The 24,992-nt window shown below is 40.1% G+C and overlaps 1 protein-coding gene across 1 annotated transcript in view; it reads right to left on the minus strand.

Annotated features, from left to right (window-relative positions):
- LOC110485216 (calcium channel, voltage-dependent, P/Q type, alpha 1A subunit, a) overlaps window positions 1-24,992 on the minus strand; it is a 175,937-nt gene that overhangs the window by 47,757 nt on the left and 103,188 nt on the right. Inside the window, exons 36-37 of the mRNA XM_036939765.1 lie at window positions 23,316-23,318; window positions 17,839-17,955 (exon numbers count right to left, since the gene is read on the minus strand). Coding sequence (XP_036795660.1) covers window positions 17,839-17,955; window positions 23,316-23,318 — 120 coding nt within the window. The remainder of the gene's footprint in view (window positions 1-17,838; window positions 17,956-23,315; window positions 23,319-24,992) is intronic.

Consider the following 24,992-nt stretch of genomic DNA (forward strand, 5'->3'; position numbering starts at 1 on the left):
AAGCCTATCAAACCCGCTGAGGCATGGAAGCCTATCAAACCGGCTGAGGCATGGAAGCCTACAAACTGGCTGAGGCATGGGAGCCTATCAAACCCGCTGAGGCATGGACGCCTACAAACCGGCTGAGGCATGGAAGCCTACAAACCGGCTGAGGCATGGAAGCCTACAAACCGGCTGAGGCATGGAAGCCTACAAACCCGCTGAGGCATGGAAGCCTACAAACCCGCTGAGGCATGGAAGCCTACAAACCCGCTGAGGCCTCCCAGGTAGCTCCGGCTCCAACACCAGGACTCGACATCACCACCAACACAAAAATAAACAAACAAAAAAACACTCCCTGATGCTTCCCCTTGACGAGTCGTCCTTCTGTAACGATGTACGCTGAGTCGGGAAGAAAGTTCAGGGAGTGAATTTTTTAATAAATACATTTAAAAAAACAAGAAACCCAAACAGCGCACCGACACGAAACAGAAACAATGACGACTTGGGAAGAGACCAAAGGGAGTGACTTATATAGAGCAGGTAATCAAGGAGGTGATAGAGTCCAGGTGAGTGTCATTATGCGCCTAATGCTGGTGACTGGTGTGCGCCCTAACGAGCAGCCTGGTGACCTAGAGGCCGGAGAGGGAGCTCAAGTGACATCTGAGATCTGGGATGTAAAAACTGATGCTCAATATCTCAGAACTTTGTTAAGTGCAGATAGAGCCTTATACTCCCAATGTCACAAAATCTTTGTCTATTTATTGTGGCTACCAGACATCCCTTTTCTTTATTTCGTCTACAACATTTTGATTAAGTAATAATTGATTATAACAACAAATTCCAAATCCAAGCTTCATTTTTATTTATTCAATTTCAAGCAATTTTGACATACCAAAATACCAGTAAACCTAGGCTAGTAATTGTTGCTTGATACCCCATTGCTGGTGAGCATGCAAAGTAGCATTCTTGATCATCACAATTTTTGGAGCTGCATATTTTTATGTCAATCCTCTCTCCCTACAAGTTGATGTGTGCACTGCACCCGATTATATAGCTGTACAGTAGATGATATAGCTGTACAGCAGATGATATTGCTGTACAACAGATGATATAGCTGTACAGCAGATTATATAGCTGTACAACAGATGATATAGCTGTATAGTAGATGATATAGCTGTACAGCAGATTATATAGCTGTACAGCAGATGATATAGCTGTACAGCAGATGATATAGCTGTACCACAGATGATATAGCTGTACTACAGATGATATAGCTGTACAGCAGATGATATAGCTAGCTGTACTACAAATGATACAGCTGTACAGCAGATGATATAGCTGTACCACAGATGACATAGCTGTACTACAGATGATATAGCTGTACAGCAGATGATATAGCTAGCTGTACTACAAATGATATAGCTGTACTGCAGATGATATAGCTAGCTGTACTACAAATGATATAGCTGTACTACAGATGATATATCTGTACCACAGATGATATAGCTGTACTACAGATGATATAGCTGTACAGCAGATGATATAGCTAGCTGTACTACAGATGATATAGCTGTACAGCAGATGATATAGCTGTACAGCAGATGATATAGCTGTACAACATATGCTATAGCTAGCTGTACTACAGATGATTTAGCTAGCTGTACTACAGATGATATAGCTGTACAGCAGATGATATAGCTGTACAACAGATGATATAGCTGTACAGCAGATGATATAGCTGTACAATGGATGATATAGCTAGCTGTACAGCAGATTATATAGCTGTACAGCAGATGATATAGCTGTACTACAGATGATATAGCTGTACTACAGATGATATAGCTGTACAACAGATGATATAGCTGTACAACATATGCTATAGCTAGCTGTACTACAGATGATTTAGCTAGTTGTACTACAGATGATATAGCTGTACAGCAGATGATATAGCTGTACAACAGATGATATAGCTGTACAGCAGATGATATAGCTGTACAATGGATGATATAGCTAGCTGTACAGCAGATGATATAGCTGTACAGCAGATGATATAGCTAGCTGTACTACAGATGATATAGCTGTACCACAGATGATATAGCTGTACAACAGATGATATAGCTGTACTACAGATGATATAGCTGTAAACAGATTATATAGCTGCACAGCAGATGATATAGCAGTACAACAGATGATATAGCTGTACAGCAGATGATATAGCTGTACAACAGATGATATAGCTGTACAGCAGATGATATAGCTGTACAGCAGATGATATAGCTGTATAGTAGATGATATAGCTGTACAGCAGATTAAATAGCTGTACAGCAGATGATATAGCTGTACAGCAGATGATAGAGCTGTACCACAGATGATATAGCTGTACTACAAATGATACAGCTGTACAGCAGATGATATAGCTGTACCACAGATGACATAGCTGTACTACAGATTATATAGCTGTACAGCAGATGATATAGCTAGCTGTACTACAAATGATATAGCTGTACAGCAGATGATATAGCTGTACAACATATGCTATAGCTAGCTGTACTACAGATGATTTAGCTAGCTGTACTACAGATGATATAGCTGTACAGCAGATGATATAGCTGTACAACAGATGATATAGCTGTACAGCAGATGATATAGCTGTACAATGGATGATATAGGTAGTTGTACAGCAGATTATATAGCTGTACAGCAGATGATATAGCTGTACTACAGATGATATAGCTGTACTACAGATGATATAGCTGTACAACAGATGATATAGCTGTACTACAGATGATATAGCTGTACAATAGATGATATAGCTGTACAGCAGATGATATAGCTGTACAACATATGCTATAGCTAGCTGTACTACAGATGATTTAGCTAGCTGTACTACAGATGATATAGCTGTACAGCAGATGATATAGCTGTACAACAGATGATATAGCTGTACAGCAGATGATATAGCTGTACAATGGATGATATAGCTAGCTGTACAGCAGATGATATAGCTGTACAGCAGATGATATAGCTAGCTGTACTACAGATGATATAGCTGTACCACAGATGATATAGCTGTACAACAGATGATATAGCTGTACTACAGATGATATAGCTGTACAACAGATGATATAGCTGTAAACAGATTATATAGCTGCACTGCAGAGAATATAGCAGTACAACAGATGATATAGCTGTACAGCAGATGATATAGCTGTACAGCAGATGATATAGCTGTACTGCAGATGATATAGCTGTACCACAGATGATATAGCTGTACTACAGATGATATAGCTGTACAGCAGATGATATAGCTAGCTGTACTACAGATGATATAGCTGTACAGCAGATGATAAAGCTGTACAACATATGATATAGCTGTACAACAGATGATATAGCTGTACAGCAGATGATATAGCTAGCTGTACTACAGATGATATAGCTGTACCACAGATGATATAGCTGTAAAACAGATGATATAGCTGTACTACAGATTATATAGCTGTACCACAGATGATATAGCTGTACAGCAGATGATATAGCTGTACAACAGATGATATAGCTGTACAACAGATGATATAGCTGTACAGCAGATGATATAGCAGTACAACAGATGATATAGCTGTACAGCAGATGATATAGCTGTACAGCAGATGATATAGCTGTACTACAGATGATATAGCTGTACCACAGATGATATAGCTGTACTACAGATGATATAGCAGTACAGCAGATGATATAGCTAGCTGTACTACAGATGATATAGCTGTACCACAGATGATATAGCTGTACTACAGATGATATAGCTGTACAACAGATGATATAGCTGTACAGCAGATGATATAGCTGTACCACAGATGATATAGCTGTACTACAGATGATATAGCTGTACAGCAGATGATATAGCTAGCTGTACTACAGATGATATAGCTGTACCACAGATGATATAGCGGTACAACAGATGATATAGCTGTACTACAGTTGATATAGCTGTAACACAGATGATATAGCTGTACAACAGATGATATAGCTAGCTGAACAGCAGATGATATAGATGTACAGCAGATGATATAGCTAGCTGTACTACAGATGATATAGCTGTACCACAGATGATATAGCTGTACTACAGATGATATAGCTGTACAACAGATTATATAGCTGTACTACAGATTATATAGCTGTACCACAGATGATATAGCTGTACAACAGATGCTATAGCTAGCTGTACTACAGATGATATAGCTGTACAGCAGATGATATAGCTGTACAGCAGATGATATAGCTGTACTACAGATGATATAGCTGTACCACAGATGATATAGCTGTACTACAGATGATATAGCTGTACCACAGATGATATAGCTGTACTATAGATGATATAGCTGTACAACAGATGATATAGCTGTACAGCAGATGATATAGCTAGCTGTACTACGGATGATATAGCTGTACAGCAGATGATATAGCTAGCTGTACTACAGATGATATAGCTGTACAGCAGATGATATAGCTGTACAGCAGATGATATAGCTGTACAACATATGCTATAGCTAGCTGTACTACAGATGATTTAGCTAGCTGTACTACAGATGATATAGCTGTACAGCAGATGATATAGCTGTACAACAGATGATATAGCTGTACAGCAGATGATATAGCTGTACAATGGATGATATAGCTAGCTGTACAGCAGATTATATAGCTGTACAGCAGATGATATAGCTGTACTACAGATGATATAGCTGTACTACAGATGATATAGCTGTACAACAGATGATATTGCTGTACTACAGATGATATAGCTGTACAATAGATGATATAGCTGTACAGCAGATGATATAGCTGTACAACATATGCTATAGCTAGCTGTACTACAGATGATTTAGCTAGCTGTACTACAGATGATATAGCTGTACAGCAGATGATATAGCTGTACAACAGATGATATAGCTGTACAGCAGATGATATAGCTGTACAATGGATGATATAGCTAGCTGTACAGCAGATGATATAGCTGTACAGCAGATGATATAGCTAGCTGTACCACAGATGATATAGCTGTACCACAGATGATATAGCTGTACAACAGATGATATAGCTGTACTACAGATGATATAGCTGTACAACAGATGATATAGCTGTAAACAGATTATATAGCTGCACAGCAGATGATATAGCAGTACAACAGATGATATAGCTGTACAGCAGATGATATAGCTGTACAGCAGATGATATAGCTGTACTGCAGATGATATAGCTGTACCACAGATGATATAGCTGTACTACAGATGATATAGCTGTACAGCAGATGATATAGCTAGCTGTACTACAGATGATATAGCTGTACAGCAGATGATATAGCTGTACAACATATGATATAGCTGTACAACAGATGATATAGCTGTACAGCAGATGATATAGCTAGCTGTACTACAGATGATATAGCTGTACCACAGATGATATAGCTGTACAACAGATGATATAGCTGTACTACAGATTATATAGCTGTACCACAGATGATATAGCTGTACAGCAGATGATATAGCTGTACAACAGATGATATAGCTGTACAACAGATGATATAGCTGTACAGCAGATGATATAGCAGTACAACAGATGATATAGCTGTACAACAGATGATATAGCTGTACAACAGATGATATAGCTGTACTACAGATGATATAGCTGTACCACAGATGATATAGCTGTACTACAGATGATATAGCAGTACAGCAGATGATATAGCTAGCTGTACTACAGATGATATAGCTGTACCACAGATGATATAGCTGTACTACAGATGATATAGCTGTACAACTGATGATATAGCTGTACAGCAGATGATATAGCTGTACCACAGATGATATAGCTGTACTACAGATGATATAGCTGTACAGCAGATGATATAGCTAGCTGTACTACAGATGATATAGCTGTACCACAGATGATATAGCGGTACAACAGATGATATAGCTGTACTACAGTTGATATAGCTGTAACACAGATGATATAGCTGTACAACAGATGATATAGCTAGCTGAACAGCAGATGATATAGATGTACAGCAGATGATATAGCTAGCTGTACTACAGATGATATAGCTGTACCACAGATGATATAGCTGTACTACAGATGATATAGCTGTACAACAGATTATATAGCTGTACTACAGATTATATAGCTGTACCACAGATGATATAGCTGTACAACAGATGCTATAGCTAGCTGTACTACAGATGATATAGCTGTACAGCAGATGATATAGCTGTACAGCAGATATTATAGCTGTACTACAGATGATATAGCTGTACCACAGATGATATAGCTGTACTACAGATGATATAGCTGTACCACAGATGATATAGCTGTACTATAGATGATATAGCTGTACAACAGATGATATAGCTGTACAGCAGATGATATAGCTAGCTGTACTACGGATGATATAGCTGTACAGCAGATGATATAGCTGTACTACAGATGATATAGCTAGCTGTACTACAGATGATATAGCTGTACCACAGATGATATAGGTGTACTATAGATGATATAGCTGTACTACAGATGATATAGCTGTACCACAGATGATATAGCTGTACAACAGATTCTATAGCTAGCTGTACTACAGATGATATAGCTGTACCACAGATGATATAGCTGTACTACAGATTATATAGCTGTACAGCAGATGATATAGCTGTACAACAGATGATATAGCTGTACTACAGATGATATAGCTGTACCACAGATGATATAGCTGTACAACAGATGCTATAGCTAGCTGTACTACAGATGATTTAGCTGTACAACAGATGATATAGCTAGCTGTACTACAGATGATATAGCTGTACAGCAGATGATATAGCTGTACAACAGATGATATAGCTGTACAGCAGATGATATAGCTGCACAACAGATGATATAGCTGTACAGCAGATGATATAGCTGTACAGCAGATGATATAGCTGTACTACAGATGATATAGCTGTACCACAGATGATATAGCTGTACTACAGATGATATAGCTGTACCACAGATGATATAGCTGTACTATAGATTATATAGCTGTACAACAGATGATATAGCTGTACAGCAGATGATATAGCTGTACTACAGATGATATAGCGGTACAACAGATGATATAGCTGTACTACAGATGATATAGCTGTACCACAGATGATATAGCTGTACAACATATGCTATAGCTAGCTGTACTACAGATGATTTAGCTAGCAGTACTACAGATGATATAGCTGTACAGTAGATGATATAGCTGTACAACAGATGATATAGCTAGCTGAACAGCAGATGATATAGATGTACAGCAGATGATATAGCTAGCTGTACTACAGATGATATAGCTGTACCACAGATGATATAGATGTACTACAGATGATATAGCTGTACAACAGATTATATAGCTGTACTACAGATTATATAGCTGTACCACATATGATATAGCTGTACAACAGATGCTATAGCTAGCTGTACTACAGATGATATAGCTGTACAGCAGATGATATAGCTGTACTACAGATGATATAGCTGTACCAAAGATGATATAGCTGTACTACAGATGATATAGCTGTACCACAGATGATATAGCTGTACTATAGATTATATAGCTGTACTACAGATGATATAGCTGTACTACAGATGATATAGCTAGCTGTACTACAGATGATATAGCTGTACCACAGATGATATAGCTGTACTATAGATGATATAGCTGTACCACAGATGATATAGCTGTACCACATATGATATAGCTGTACTACAGATGATATAGCTGTACCACAGATGATATAGCTGTACTACAGATGATATAGCTGTACAGCAGATGATATAGCTAGCTGTACTACAGATGATATAGCTGTACAGCAGATGATATAGCTGTACAACAGATGATATAGCTGTACTACAGATGATATAGCTGTACCACAGATGATATAGCTGTACAACAGATGCTATAGCTAGCAGTACTACAGATGATTTAGCTGTACAACAGATGATATAGCTAGCTGTACTACAGATGATATAGCTGTACAGCAGATGATATAGCTGTACAACAGATGATATAGCTGTACAGCAGATGATATAGCTGTACAACAGATGATATAGCTGTACAGCAGATGATATAGCTGTACAGCAGATGATATAGCTGTACTACATATGATATAGCTGTACCACAGATGATATAGCTGTACTACAGATGATATAGCTGTACAACAGATGATATAGCTGTACTACAGATGATATAGCTGTACAGCAGATGATATAGCTAGCTGTACTACAGATGATATAGCTGTACCACAGATGATATAGCTTTACAGCAGATGATATAGCTGTACAACAGATGATATAGCTGTACTACAGATGATATAGCTGTACCACAGATGATATAGCTGTACAACAGATGCTATAGCTAGCTGTACTACATATGATTCAGCTGTACAACAGATGATATAGCTGTACTACAGATGACATAGCTGTACAGCAGATGATATAGCTGTACAACCGATGATATAGCTGTTCTACAGATGATATAGCTGTACCACAGATGATATAGCTGTACAACAGATGATATAGCTGTACTATAGATGATATAGCTGTACAACAGATGATATAGCTGTACAGCAGATGATATAGCTAGCTGTACTACGGATGATATAGCTGTACAGCAGATGATATAGCTGTACTACAGATGATATAGCTAGCTGTACTACAGATGATATAGCTGTACCACAGATGATATAGGTGTACTATAGATGATATAGCTGTACTACAGATGATATAGCTGTACCACAGATGATATAGCTGTACAACAGATTCTATAGCTAGCTGTACTACAGATGATATAGCTGTACCACAGATTATATAGCTGTACTACAGATTATATAGCTGTACAGCAGATGATATAGCTGTACAACAGATGATATAGCTGTACTACAGATGATATAGCTGTACCACAGATGATATAGCTGTACAATAGATGCTATAGCTAGCTGTACAACAGATGATATAGCTAGCTGTACTACAGATGATATAGCTGTACAGCAGATGATATAGCTGTACAACAGATGATATAGCTGTACAGCAGATGATATAGCTGCACAACAGATGATATAGCTGTACAGCAGATGATATAGCTGTACAGCAGATGATATAGCTGTACTACAGATGATATAGCTGTACCACAGATGATATAGCTGTACTACAGATGATATAGCTGTACCACAGATGATATAGCTGTACTATAGATTATATAGCTGTACAACAGATGATATAGCTGTACAGCAGATGATATAGCTGTACTACAGATGATATAGCGGTACAACAGATGATATAGCTGTACTACAGATGATATAGCTGTACCACAGATGATATAGCTGTACAACATATGCTATAGCTAGCTGTACTACAGATGATTTAGCTAGCTGTACTACAGATGATATAGCTGTACAGCAGATGATATAGCTGTACAACAGATGATATAGCTAGCTGAACAGCAGATGATATAGATGTACAGCAGATGATATAGCTAGCTGTACTACAGATGATATAGCTGTACCACAGATGATATAGATGTACTACAGATGATATAGCTGTACAACAGATTATATAGCTGTACTACAGATTATATAGCTGTACCACAGATGATATAGCTGTACAACAGATGCTATAGCTAGCTGTACTACAGATGATATAGCTGTACAGCAGATGATATAGCTGTACTACAGATGATATAGCTGTACCACAGATGATATAGCTGTACTACAGATGATATAGCTGTACCACAGATGATATAGCTGTACTATAGATTATATAGCTGTACTACAGATGATATAGCTGTACTACAGATGATATAGCTAGCTGTACTACAGATGATATAGCTGTACCACAGATGATATAGCTGTACTATAGATGATATAGCTGTACCACAGATGATATAGCTGTACCACATATGATATAGCTGTACTACAGATGATATAGCTGTACCACAGATGATATAGCTGTACTACAGATGATATAGCTGTACAGCAGATGATATAGCTAGCTGTACTACAGATGATATAGCTGTACAGCAGATGATATAGCTGTACAACAGATGATATAGCTGTACTACAGATGATATAGCTGTACCACAGATGATATAGCTGTACAACAGATGCTATAGCTAGCAGTACTACAGATGATTTAGCTGTACAACAGATGATATAGCTAGCTGTACTACAGATGATATAGCTGTACAGCAGATGATATAGCTGTACAACAGATGATATAGCTGTACAGCAGATGATATAGCTGTACAACAGATGATATAGCTGTACAGCAGATGATATAGCTGTACAGCAGATGATATAGCTGTACTACATATGATATAGCTGTACCACAGATGATATAGCTGTACTACAGATGATATAGCTGTACAACAGATGATATAGCTGTACTACAGATGATATAGCTGTACAGCAGATGATATAGCTAGCTGTACTACAGATGATATAGCTGTACCACAGATGATATAGCTTTACAGCAGATGATATAGCTGTACAACAGATGATATAGCTGTACTACAGATGATATAGCTGTACCACAGATGATATAGCTGTACAACAGATGCTATAGCTAGCTGTACTACATATGATTCAGCTGTACAACAGATGATATAGCTGTACTACAGATGACATAGCTGTACAGCAGATGATATAGCTGTACAACAGATGATATAGCTGTACTACAGATGATATAGCTGTACCACAGATGATATAGCTGTACAACAGATGCTATAGCTAGCTGTACTACAGATGATATAGCTGTACCACAGATGATATAGCTGTACTACAGATGATATAGCTGTACAGCAGATGATATAGCTGTACTACAGATGATATAGCTGTACCACAGATGATATAGCTGTACAACAGATGCTATAGCAAGCTGTACTACAGATGATTTAGCTGTACAACAGATGATATAGCTAGCTGTACTACAGATGATATAGCTGTACAGCAGATGATATAGCTGTACAACAGATGATATAGCTGTACAGCAGATGATATAGCTGTACAACAGATGATATAGCTGTACAGCAGATGATATAGCTGTACAGCAGATGATATAGCTGTACTACAGATGATATAGCTGTACCACAGATGATATAGCTGTACTACAGATGATATAGCTGTACAGCAGATGATATAGCTAGCTGTACTACAGATTATATAGCTGTACAACAGATGATATACCTGTACAGCAGATGATATAGCTGTACAACAGATGATATAGCTGTACAGCAGATGATATAGCTGTACAGCATATGATATAGCTGTACTATAGATGATATAGCTGTACCACAGATGATATAGCTGTACTACAGATGATATAGCTGTACAGCAGATGATATAGCTAGCTGTACTACAGATGATATAGCTGTACGACAGATGATAGAGCTGTACTACAGATGATATAGCAGTACAACAGATGATATAGCTGTACTACAGATGATATAGCTGTACCACAGATTATATAGCTGTACAACAGATGCTATAGCTAGCTGTACTACATATGATTTAGCTGTACAACAGATGATATAGCTAGCTGTACTACAGATGATATAGCTGTACAGCAGATGATATAGCTGTACTACAGATGCTATAGCTGTACAGCAGATGATATAGCTGTACAGTAGATGATATAGCTGTACCACAGATGATATAGCTGTACTACAGATGATATAGCTGTACAGCAGATGATATAGCTAGCTGTACTACAGATGATATAGCTGTACCACAGATGATATAGCTGTACAACAGATGATATAGCTGTACAGCAGATGATATAGCTGTACTACAGATGATACAGCTGTACCACAGATGATATAGCTGTACAACAGATGATATAGCTAGCTGTACTACAGATGATATAGCTGTACCACAGATGATATAGCTGTACTACAGATGATATAGCTGTACAGCAGATGATATAGCGGTACAACAGATGATATAGCTGTACAGCAGATGATATAGCTGTACCACAGATGATATAGCTGTACTACAGATGATATAGCTGTACAGTAGATGATATAGCTAGCTGTACTACAGATGATATAGCTGTACAGAAGATGATATAGCTAGCTGTACGACAGATGATATAGCTGTACTACTGATGATATAGCTGTACAACAGATGATATAGCTGTACTACAGATGATATAGCTGTACCACAGATGATATAGCTGTACTACAGATGATATAGCTGTACAGCAGATGATATAGCTAGCTGTACTACAGATGATATAGCTGTACCACAGATGATATAGCTGTACTACAGATGATATAGCTGTACAACAGATGATATAGCTGTACTACAGATGATATAGCTGTACCACAGATGATATAGCTGTACAACAGATGCTATAGCTAGCTGTACTACATATGATTTAGCTGTACAACAGATGATATAGCTAGCTGTACTACAGATGATATAGCTGTACAGCAGATGATATAGCTGTACTACAGATGCTATAGCTGTACAGCAGATGATATAGCTGTACAGTAGATGATATAGCTGTACCACAGATGATATAGCTGTACTACAGATGATATAGCTGTACAGCAGATGATATAGCTAGCTGTACTACAGATGATATAGCTGTACCACAGATGATATAGCTGTACAACAGATGATATAGCTGTACAGCAGATGATATAGCTGTACTACAGATGATACAGCTGTACCACAGATGATATAGCTGTACAACAGATGATATAGCTAGCTGTACTACAGATGATATAGCTGTACCACAGATGATATAGCTGTACTACAGATGATATAGCTGTACAGCAGATGATATAGCGGTACAACAGATGATATAGCTGTACAGCAGATGATATAGCTGTACCACAGATGATATAGCTGTACTACAGATGATATAGCTGTACAGTAGATGATATAGCTAGCTGTACTACAGATGATATAGCTGTACAGAAGATGATATAGCTAGCTGTACGACAGATGATATAGCTGTACTACTGATGATATAGCTGTACAACAGATGATATAGCTGTACTACAGATGATATAGCTGTACCACAGATGATATAGCTGTACTACAGATGATATAGCTGTACAGCAGATGATATAGCTAGCTGTACTACAGATGATATAGCTGTACCACAGATGATATAGCTGTACTACAGATGATATAGCTGTACAACAGATGATATAGCTGTACTACAGATGATATAGCTGTACCACAGATGATATAGCTGTACAACAGATGCTATAGCTAGCTGTACTACATATGATTTAGCTGTACAACAGATGATATTGCTAGCTGTACTACAGATGATATAGCTGTACAGCAGATGATATAGCTGTACTACAGATGCTATAGCTGTACAGCAGATGATATAGCTGTACAGCAGATGATATAGCTGTACCACAGATGATATAGCTGTACTACAGATTATATAGCTGTACAGCAGATGATATAGCTAGCTGTACTACAGATGATATAGCTGTACCACAGATGATATAGCTGTACGTACAACAGATGATATAGCTGTACAGCAGATGATATAGCTGTACTACAGATGATACAGCTGTACCACAGATGATATAGCTGTACAACAGATGATATAGCTAGCTGTACTACAGATGATATAGCTGTACCACAGATGATATAGCTGTACTACAGATGATATAGCTGTACAGCAGATGATATAGCTGTACCACAGATGATATAGCTGTACTACAGATGATATAGCTGTACAGTAGATGATATAGCTAGCTGTACTACAGATGATATAGCTGTACAGAAGATGATATAGCTAGCTGTACGACAGATGATATAGCTGTACTACAGATGATATAACTGTACAACAGATGATATAGCTGTACTACAGATGATATAGCTGTACCACAGATGATATAGCTGTACTACAGATGCTATAGCTAGCTGTACTACAGATGATTTAGCTGTACAACAGATGATGTAGCTAGCTGTACTACAGATGATATAGCTGTACAGCAGATGATATAGCTGTACAGCAAGCCGGCAATCCTTTCGCTAGCTCATCAAACCATTCAGTGACCAGTTCTCTTTTTGACCTGCGACTCCAAAAAAGGAGTGGTTCAAAGCTTGCGACCCCCCATGGACACACATGCACACGCTCACAGGTGATTCATTTTCAAAACGCAAGATACAGAAATAAACTGAGTTTTACACTTTCATTTTGAGCTGAAAGTCATTCATGTTTACAGTCAATATCAACTAGGGATATCATGTCACCTTTTAACTCCTCTGGAGTCCAGAGCAGGCAGGATCATACGGCCTACATGTATGCAGAGAGGCTTGCAGGATCGGATGGAGAGCATGATCTGTAGCCTTTTTCTTCCTCACAAATATCGTAATTCATTTGTCAGAATATATTACATCTTCATCCCATAAGTATTGAAGGTAGTGCGATGTTACATATATCTTCAGACATATACAGTTGAAGTGGGAAGTTTAAATACATTTAGGTTGGAGTCATTAAAACTTGTTTTTCAACTACTCCACAAATATCTTGTTAACAAACTATAGTTTTGGCAAGTCGGTTAGGACATCTACTTTGTGCATGACACTGACTTTTTCCAGCAATTGTTTGCAAACAGATTATTTCACTTACAATTCACTGTATCACAATTCCAGTGGGTCAGAAGTTTACATACATTAAATTGACTGGGCCTTTAAACAGCTTGTAAAATTTCAGAAAATGATTTCTTGGCTTTAGAAACTTCTGATAGGCTAATTGACATAATTTGAGTCAATTGGAGATGTACCTGTGGATGTATTTCAAGGCCTACCTTCAAACTCAGTGCCTCTTTTCTTGACATCATGGGAAAATCTAAAGAAATCAAGTCTGGTTCATCCTTGGGAGCAATTTCCAAACGCCTGAAGGTACCACGTTCATCTGTACGCAAGTATAAACACCATGGTGTCATGATCTGACCTTTATTTCCTTTGTTTTGTCTTTATTTAGTATGGTCAGGGCGTGAGTTGGGGTGGGCAGTCTATGTGTGTTTTTCTATGTTGTGGTTTTGAGTTCAGTCTAGTATGGATCTCAATCAGAGGCAGGTGTCGTTAGTTGTCTCTGATTGAGAATCATACTTAGGTAGCCAGGGTTTCATTTTTGAGTTGGGGGTGTTTGTTTTCCGTGTGTGTGTTTGTTGCCACACGGTACTGTTTCGGTTTCGTTCGTTTCACGTTTATTGTTTTGTAGTGTTCAGTTTATGTCTTTAAAAAAACGTTATGGACACTTACCACGCTGCGCATTGGTCCTCCGATCTTTCAGAAGAGGAGGAGGAATGCCGTTACAGAAACACCCACCAACAAAGGACCAAGCAGCGTGGTAAAGGGCAGCAGCAGCAGCGGCAAAGAACACAGGACTCCTGGACATGGGAGGAGATTCTGGACGGCAAAGGACCCAGGACACAGCCAGGAGAATATCGCCGCCCAAAAGCAGAGCGGGAGGCAGCGAAGGCAGAGAGGCGCTGGTATGAGGAGGCAGCACGGCGGTGCGGCTGGAAGCCCGAGAGGCAGCCCCAAAATGTCTTGGGGTGTACATTATCGGCCGGGCTAGAGTGGGCATCGAGCCAGGTGCCATGAAGCCGGCTCTACGCATCTGGTCTCCAGTGCGTCTCCTCGGGCCGGCGTACATGGCACCAGCCTTACGCATGGTGTCCCCGGTTCGCCAGCACAGCCCAGTGCGGGCTATTCCACCTCGCCGCACTGGCCGGGCTACGGAGAGTATTCAACCAGGTAAGGTTGGGCAGGCGATGCCAGAATCGCCCTTCACTCCGGAGCTGCCGGTCGCCGTGTTTAAGAGGTGTTTAAGAGGCCACGGAGGCGGACAATGAAGCGGAGAAAAACTGTGGTTAAGTGGGGTCCACGTCCCGCGCCAGAGCCGGCAGCGCCGGACAGACGCCCACCCAGACCCTCCCCTATAGGTTCAGGTTTTGCGGGCGGAGTCCGCACCTTTGGGGGGGGGGGGGGTACTGTCACGTTCTGACCTTTATTTCCTTTGTTTTGTCTTTATTTAGTATGATCAGGGCGTGAGTTGGGGTGGGCAGTCTATGTGTGTTTTTCAGAAGAGGAGGAGGAATGCCGTTACACATGGGACCATGCAGCTGTCATACCGCTCAGGAAGGAGACGTGTTCTGCAAGGAAGAAGTCACTGCTCTAAAACCGCCATAAAAACCACCAGACTACTGTTTGCAACTGCACAAGGGGACAAAGATAGTGCTTTTTGGAGAAATGTCCTCTGGTCTGTTGAAACAAAAATAGAACTGTTTGGCCATAATGACCATTGTTATGTTTGGAGGAAAATGGGGGAGGCTTGCAAGCTGAAGAACACCATCCCAACCGTAAAGTGCGGGGGTGGCAACATCATATTGTGAGGGTGCTTTGCTACAAAAGGGACTGGTGCACTTCACAAAATAGATGGCATCATGAGGTAGGAAAATTATGTGGATATATTGAAGCAACATCTCAAGACATCAGCCAGGAAGTTAAAGCTTGGTTGCCAATGGGTATTCCAAATGGACAATGACCACAAGCATACTTCCTAAGTTGTGGCAAAATGGCTTAAGGACAACAAATTCAAGGTTTTGGAGTGGCCATCACAAACCCTGACCTCAATCCTATAGAAAATTTGTGGGCAGAACTGAAAAAGTGTGTGCGAGCAAAGAGGACTACAAACCTGACTCAGTTACACCAGCTCTGTCAGGAGGAATGGGCCAAAATTCACCCAACTTATTGTGGGAAGCTTGTGGAAGGCGACCTGAAAGGTTTGACCCAAGTTAAACAATTTAAATGCAATGCTACCAAATACTAATTGAGTGTATGTAAACCGACTGGGAATGTGATGAAAGAAATAAAAACTGAAATAAATCATTCTCTCTGACATTTCACATTCTTAAAATAAAGTGGTGATCCTAACTGACCTAAGACAGGGAATTTTTACTAGGATTAAATAGGAATTGTGAAAAACTAAGTTTAAATGTATTTGGATAAGGTGTATGTAAACTTCTGACTTCAACTGTATAATCCACCTAAATTTGGCCTATCTGAAATATGAAAATTATCAATTAAATTATCGGCCTATTGTTCTGGGAAAGATGAGCCTGTACCCTGATGAAGACAGCTTGTCTGTCGAAACGTTGGACATAAAAATAAAAAATAAAAAAATAATTTTAGCATCTGAGCTTCTAGGGTGTGCGGCTCTCCTTCATTTTTCAAAGATGAACCTGTAGCAGATTGATCAATGTAGGTAGACTACTCTGTTTTTGCCAGGCAAACCGGAGAAAATTAAGTTATTTCTTTCTGGTCACAGTTTCACACTCACGACCCCCCAAAACCTTCTCAGTGTGCTACTATAGCTCACACAACCTGTGATGATTGACGGTTTGCTGGTCCAATCAGAGGGACGAGTGTGCATTTCACTAGCAAATATTTTTTGTTGTTGTTTACAAGTGTGATACTGAATGAGTGACACAAAACAAGTGACCAAACGTTACAAAACCTGGCCAGATTAGTCATCAGTCTCAAGTCTAAGTCGAGTCCCAAGTCTTGAGGCTCCAAGTCGAAGTCAAGTCTCAAGTTGTTTTATTTTCTATGAAGTTGACTCTCAAGTCATCAATTCTGTGACTTAAACCTGACTCGAATTCATGTCATGTGACTCAAGTCCACACCTCTGGTTTTGTGTGTGTATTCTGTCATAGGTCTCCACAATGCTACTACTAGGGTCTGTGTGGGTGTATTCTCATAGGTCCCCATATCTCTGTGTGTGTGTGTGCGTGTGTGTGTGTGTCATTACCTTGAAGGATTGAACAAAGGTCCAGAGCAGGATGCGGATGGTCTCTCCCTGCCGGAGCAGTTTGATGAGCCTGGCAGCCCTGAACAGTCTCAGGAAACTCAAGTTGATGAAGTTATTCTACAACCCCACAGTATGACCAGACACAAGAGTGTGTGAGAGAGAGAAATAGAGATAGAAAGAGAGACATGGGAGGGGTGAGGGGAAAGAAGGAAGGAGAGATGGAAAAAGGGGGAAGAGAGGGATGGAAAGATAGAGGCAGGGACAAATAGAGGGAGAGAAGTGTGGAGAAAAGGAGGTAGAGAGGAGAAGCTTATCACTTGCCATGCAATGTTAGATAACTATTTCCTGTCCTAAAACAAACCAAACCATAGAAGCAGGGGAAAAGTTCAAAAACAAACTGAGGAGGATTCAAAATCAACAGGAAAGCAACCAAACAGAACTGGAATCAAATGCAAACCAAACCAAAAAATGCAAGGCTTGTAACAGGCTCGGGCATATCCAAGGAGTTAGAAGAAGGGAATCGATACAGGGGAAAGGAAAATCATATATTCCAAACCTAACCATTGTCACCCAATTGGGCAGTAAGTAGAAGCAGTAGGTAGAAAGTAGTAGTAGTAGTACTAGTTTGTAGTAGCAGTAGTAGTTGGTTGTAGTGGTAGTAGTAGTAGTAGCTTGAAGTAGTAGTAATAGTTGGTAGTACTGGTAGTAGTAGTAGTTTGTACTAATAGTAGTAGTAGTTGGTAGTAGTGGTAGTAGTAGTAGTAGTTTGTAGTAGTAGTAGTAGTTGGTAGTAGTGGTAGTAGTAGTCAAAGTAGTTTGTAGTAGTGGTAGTAGTAATAGTAGTAGTTTGTAGTAGTAGTAGTAGTAGGTCCCCACAATGCTCAGATATAATGGCGCAGGAGGGGATGGCTCCTAACCAACTGTGCTATTTTGTTTGTTTTTTTGCATTGTTTGTAACTCATTTTGTACATAATTTGCTGCTACCGTCTCTTATGACCGAAAAGAGCTTCTGGACAGAACAGCGATGACTCACCTCGAACTGGAGAAATATTTTTTTCTGCTTTGTCAAGACAAGGCCCAAATCCCCATAATCAGTGTGAAGAAAAGACGGAGAAAAAGGGGGAGGAGGGCAGGGTGCCTTTTAAGAATTTGCCGAAGAGTCGGTAAACCACCGCTACCCTCCATATTATTGGCCAGCATGCAATCATTGGAAAACAAACGGGACAATCTACGATTAAGACTATCCCACCAACGGCACATTAAAAATGTAATATCTTATGTTTCACCAAGGCATGGCTGAAGGACATAACATATAATATAGAGCTGGATGGCTTCTCTGTGCATCGGCAGGACAGAGCAGCTACAACTGGTAAGAAGAGGGGCGGAGGTGTGTGTCTATTTGTCAATAACTGCTGTTGCGCAATGTCTAATATTAAAGAAGTCTCGAGGTATTGCTCGCCTGGGTTAGAATACCTCATGATAAGCTGTAGACCACACTATCTACCAAGAGAGTTCTCATCTATATTATTCGTAGCCGTCTATTTACCATCACAAACCGATGCTGGCACTAAAACCGCACTCAACGAGTTGCATAAGCAAATCTGACCACAATTCTATCCTTCTGATTCTCGCTTACAAGCAAAAACAAATGCAGGAAGTACCAATCACTCGCTCAATACGGAAGAGGTCAGATGACGTGGATGATACGCTACAGGACTGTTTTGCGAGCACAGACTGGAATATGTTCCGGGATTCATCCAATGGCATTGAGGAGTATACCACCTTAGTCTCCGGCTTCATCAATAAGTGCATCGACGACGACATTCCCACAGTGACCATACGTGCATTTCCCAACCAGAAGCCAAGGATTACAGGCAACATCCGCACTGAGCTAAAGGCTAGAGCTGCCGCTTTCAAGGAGCGGGACACTTATCCAGACGCTTATAAGAAATCCCGTGATGCCCTCAGACGAACCATCAAATAGGCAAAGTGTCAATACATGACCAAAATTGAATCCTACTACACCGGCTCTGATGCTCATCGGACGTGACAGGGCTTGAAAAATATTACAGACTACAAAGGGAAACCCAGCCGCGAGCTGCCCAGTTACGCGAGCCTACCAGACAAGCTAAATTCCTTTCATGCTTGCTTCGAGTTAAGCAACACTGAAGCATGACTGAGAGCACCAGCTGTTCCAGACGACTGTGGGATCCCGCTCTCCGTCGCTGATGTGAGTAAGACCTTTAAATAGGGCAACATTCACAATTACCTCAACTACCCTGTAACCCGGCACATTGACTTGGTACAGCCTCGTTATTGTTATGTAATTTTTTTTCTTAACTCTATTTGAACTGCATTGTTGGTTAAGGGCTTGTAAGTAAGCATTTCACGGTATTCAGCGCATGTTTTTAATTTTAATTGTATTTATTTAACCTTTATTTAACTAGGCAAGTCAGTTAAGAACAAATTCTTATTTACAATGATGGCCTACCCGGGAACCGTGGGTTAACTGCAACCTTTCGGTAACTGACCCAACGCTCGAACCACTAGGCTACTTGCCGCCCCCCACTTGAGGCTACCTGCCGCATGTGATAAATTAAATTTGATTTGAGTAGTAGTAGTAGTAGTAGTAGTAGTAGAAGTGCTAGAAGTAGTAGTAGCAGTACTAGCAGTAGTAGTAGTAGTAGTAGTAGTAAATAGTAATAGTAGTAGTAATAGTAGCAGCAGTACTAGTAGTAGTTAGTAGTAGTAGTAGTAGTAGAAGTAGTAGTAGTAGTAGTAGTAGTTAGTAGTAGTAGTAGTAGTAGTTAGTAGTAGTAGTAGAAGTAGTAGTAGCAGTAGTAGTAGTAGTTAGTAGTAGTAGTAGTAGTAGAAGTAGTAGTAGTAGTAGTAGTAGTTAGTAGTAGTAGTAGTAGTAGTTAGTAGTAGTAGTAGTAGTAGTAGTTAGTAGTAGTAGTAGTAGTAGAAGTAGTAGTAGTAGTAGTAGTTAGTAGTAGTAGTAGTAGTAGTTAGTAGTTAGTAGTAGCAATAGTAGTAGTAATAGTAGCAGCAGTAGTAGTAGTAGTTAGTAGTAGTAGTAGTAGTAGAAGTAGTAGTAGTAGTAGTAGTAGTTAGTAGTAGTAGTTAGTAGTAGTAGTAGTAGTAGTAGTAGTGGGTGTAGGAAACCGTTTTTCTTGTAAATACAACCAAATGCACTGATCCTCAAGGCAAATGCACCACCGCACAATATGGAACTAGCTAGATCACAGCAAGTTAACCACGTGTCAACGCAACGCAGCAAAGCTGACAGCTCTCCTCCACAAGGGATTGGCTCGTTTTAGTCCTGTGACACTATAAAGTCAGGTTTGATTCCATTTCAGTTCAGTTCACTCAATTCAGGGGATAAAATTAGATAACATTTAATTAATAAAATTTAAAATTGTCCACTGTTGCTTTAAGAGGACTCCTGAATTTCAAGTCACCTCCTGAAATAACAGAATTTACATGGAATTGAACCCAACCTTTCTTGCGTCACAGTCAGAGAAAGGGAAGGGGGAATGGGGTTCTGAGTTGAAGGACAAACTGCAAATACTGTATATTGATGATATTTAGAAATATAATATATAACTCCATATTCATAGGGCGAATCATACGACTTTGTCTTGCTCAAATTATTACACACTTAATGGTGAAAGCATTTGTAAAAACCACTACAGAAATAAAACTGTACTTGATCACTGTAAACTATGTGTGTGATGCTCACTGTCCTATTTGATTACTGTAAACTATGGTAGTGATGCTCACTGTCATATGATGTGCATGGTCCTTCAACCCTCTACCAAGGGAAGGGTTCTGGGTTAGAGAGGGCTTGGCAGTAGGCACATTCAGCTCCCATCAAGAGCATGTTCACTATGGCATTGCAACACAAGCCTATGTGGGTGTATTTATTAGGCTATGTACTGTTGTGTGTGTGTCTATGTGTGTGAAGGTCAGTGTCCATGTATGTCTGGGTGTGTTTAACTTATGTGTCTATGAGTAGTATACGTGTGTGCCATCCCTGCCAGAGACATGCAGTGGGGCAGCATGCACCGTAGCCCGGTCCGCCATGGGTGAAGCTTTATGTGCCATCCCTGCCAGAGACATGCAGTGGGGCAGCATGCACCGTAGCCCGGTCTGCCATGGGTGAAGCTTTACACCCAGTCACTCTGTGCACTCCTGTCACACCTTACTCCCCTGGCTCTCACAGACACTAGCATGTGTGTGTGTGTGTGTGTGTGTGTGTGTGTGTGTGTGTGTGTGTGTGTGTGTGTGTGTGTGTGTGTGTGTGTGTGTGTGTGTGTGTGTGTGTGTGTGTGTGTGTGTGTGTGCGTGTGTGTGATTGCTTTTAAGGAATGTAAGCAGTGGTGCATGTCTAGTGATTGTGAGAGTATTGTCCAGGCTGTGTCCTAATGGGCTTGACCAGCTTCCGTTCCTTTCCTACATTACCACAGATCTGATAGAATACTTTTACAACACATTTGTTCTTCCTTCCCTCCTTGAAATAATCACTGATTGAATATGATCAGATTAGCGAGAGCAGGAGTTCCACCACATAGCTACATAAAGGTAACTGCCAAAATAGAGGAAACAACAACGTAAAGCGTTGTAGTAGGGTGTTGGGCCACCACGAGCTGCCAGAACAGCTTCAAAGTGCCTTGGCATAGATTCTACAAGTTTCTGGAACTCTACTGGAGGGATTTAATGCCATTCTTCCATGAGACAATTCCATTACTCCTGTCTCAGGCGTCGCTCGATTTTCATGCTAAACAAACCATTCAGTGACCACTCGTGCCCTGTGGATGGGGGTATTGTCATCCTGGAAGAGGTCACTCCCATCAAGACAGAAAGGTTGAAGGGGATCATTCAGAAAGGCTGTGTATTTATTGCCGTTTACCTTGCCCTCTAAAGGGATGAGTGGACCATGCCAGGAAAAGGCACCCCACACCATAACAGAGCTGCCAGAAGCCTCATTTACTCAAGTGTTTCCTTTATTTTGGAACAGATCAGTCAGATCAGAGCTGTGATCACTTCAAGGAAGCGAGGAAGGAAGGATGCATTTGAACAGTATTAAATCAGAACCTGAAGGGTATTAGGACAATGACTACTAGCCAATTCCAAATGGACCTGAAGCCCCTCTAGGTCTATCACGTGTAGATCTGAAAGAATTGGATTGGTATCAGTAATCTGACAACGAACCCATCCAGATAGGATTTAGCTAATATTCCACCTAGCCTATCTGATCCTTTTAGATCTATACAAGGGGTAGTCTATTTGGGATTGGTCGAATGTCTCTGTCCGGTGACTGGGAGCAGGAGGTCAGTCGAGTCATCTTGTCAAACCTGGGTCAGAGATCAAAGGCCAGGGGTCACTGCCAGGGTGAGGAGTCGATCAACATGCATCACCACAGCCACACCAGGAAATGGATGCAGTAATTAAAGTATCTCCAAAAAAGTACAAACCATCTACATGTGGATGTTGCAGATGACATGGTTTATAGCGGCATTTTTGGAGGTTGATTTAACAAAGAGTGCGATTGGCCAGGCCAGGTTTCATGGATGGACACATAGTGCATTTTGATTGGATGAATTCGTCAGAAGGGAGAGGGACGAAGTAGTTGCCATTAAGTAGCGTAGAGTTAAAGAAAGCATGTAAAAAAAGATAAAACAGGAAATGAATTGTCATTATGTACACTCATTATTACTGAGTTCAGTTCAGTCATAACACTGCCTCCATACATACAACAGTTCAGTCATAACACTGCCTCCATACATACAACAGTTCAGTCATAACACTGCCTCCATACATACAACAGTTCAGTCATAACACTGCCTCCATACATACAACAGTTCAGTCATAACACTGCCTCCATACATACAACAGTTCAGTCATAACACTGCCTCCATACATACAACAGTTCAGTCATAACACTGCCTCCATACATACAATAATTCCGTCATAACACTGCCTCCATACATACAATAATTCAGTCATTACACTGCCTCCATACATACAACAGCAGGGATATCAACGACTAGGAAACAGATGAAGTTCAAAAAAATATATTATGAGATTACTCCTAACATGAGATTACTCCTAACATGAGATTACTTTTAACATCCACACACTAACAAGCTTCCATTGGACTGCGAGGAAAATGAACATGATTGTCAAGTCGTGTTTGAATCAGCGCAATGGCAGCTAAAGCTTTAACTTGAGTTGACCCAAATTAAAGGCTGCTTTAATGGACTACCACTGGACTGATCCAAGAACAGGGCTTGCTTTTTCATGTTCAAAGGTCCCTCTCAATCAAATGGTGTCTCGGACTGGTCTGAGGTCAGTTTAGAGAAGAGGAACCAATTCCACCTGATTCTTATGCCATTAACATCCACTGCCAGTAACACTTGGTAGGACGGTTTATAGAGCATAGTTGGGGACAGGAGTTTTTCCTCACCATAAGAACTGACAGGAAAAACGAGGGTCTAGTTCAAGTCATGTAGTCAGGAAAAACCCTTGCCACTACTAAGATATTATGTAATCATAATATACATGATATAACATTATGTCAAAATACTATACCCATTGAAATAAAATCTTATTTAATGTATGATTATGCCTGTGGTCACCAACCTTTGTCATGCAGAGCTACATGATGTTCAAGCTTTTGTTCCAGCCCAGCAGTAACACACCTGATACAACCAATCAACCAATCAATGTCCATGTTTAATCAGATCTGTTGGTGCTGGGCTGGTTATAAATGCATATAGCTCTCCAGGACCTGGGTTGATAGAGTTTAGGGGTTTTTAATGGAAATAAAGGTATAGCTGTCAGGACTGTCTCAGAGACACACAACATTCAAAAACAATATAAATATTTCATCATATGGTTTATAAAGGCATTACAACACACACACACTCGCATGCATGCACAAATGTACGCGCACACACCACATTACCTGCCTGAATACCTGAATAACTAGTGTGTCTACCTCATTGGCTATCATTTTTCACTATCCAACTGGTTGCTAAGTGGTTGCCTGGCTAGAGGAACAGTCTGATTGGCCAGATTGTTTTGAGGCTGGTTATTTGATTGGCTGTCAGGTTGCCTAGCAGATCAGTAGAGTAGTCTGTGTGTGTACG

This window comes from Oncorhynchus mykiss, chromosome 13, assembly GCF_013265735.2.
Source record: "Oncorhynchus mykiss isolate Arlee chromosome 13, USDA_OmykA_1.1, whole genome shotgun sequence".
Lineage (NCBI taxonomy): Eukaryota > Metazoa > Chordata > Actinopteri > Salmoniformes > Salmonidae > Oncorhynchus > Oncorhynchus mykiss.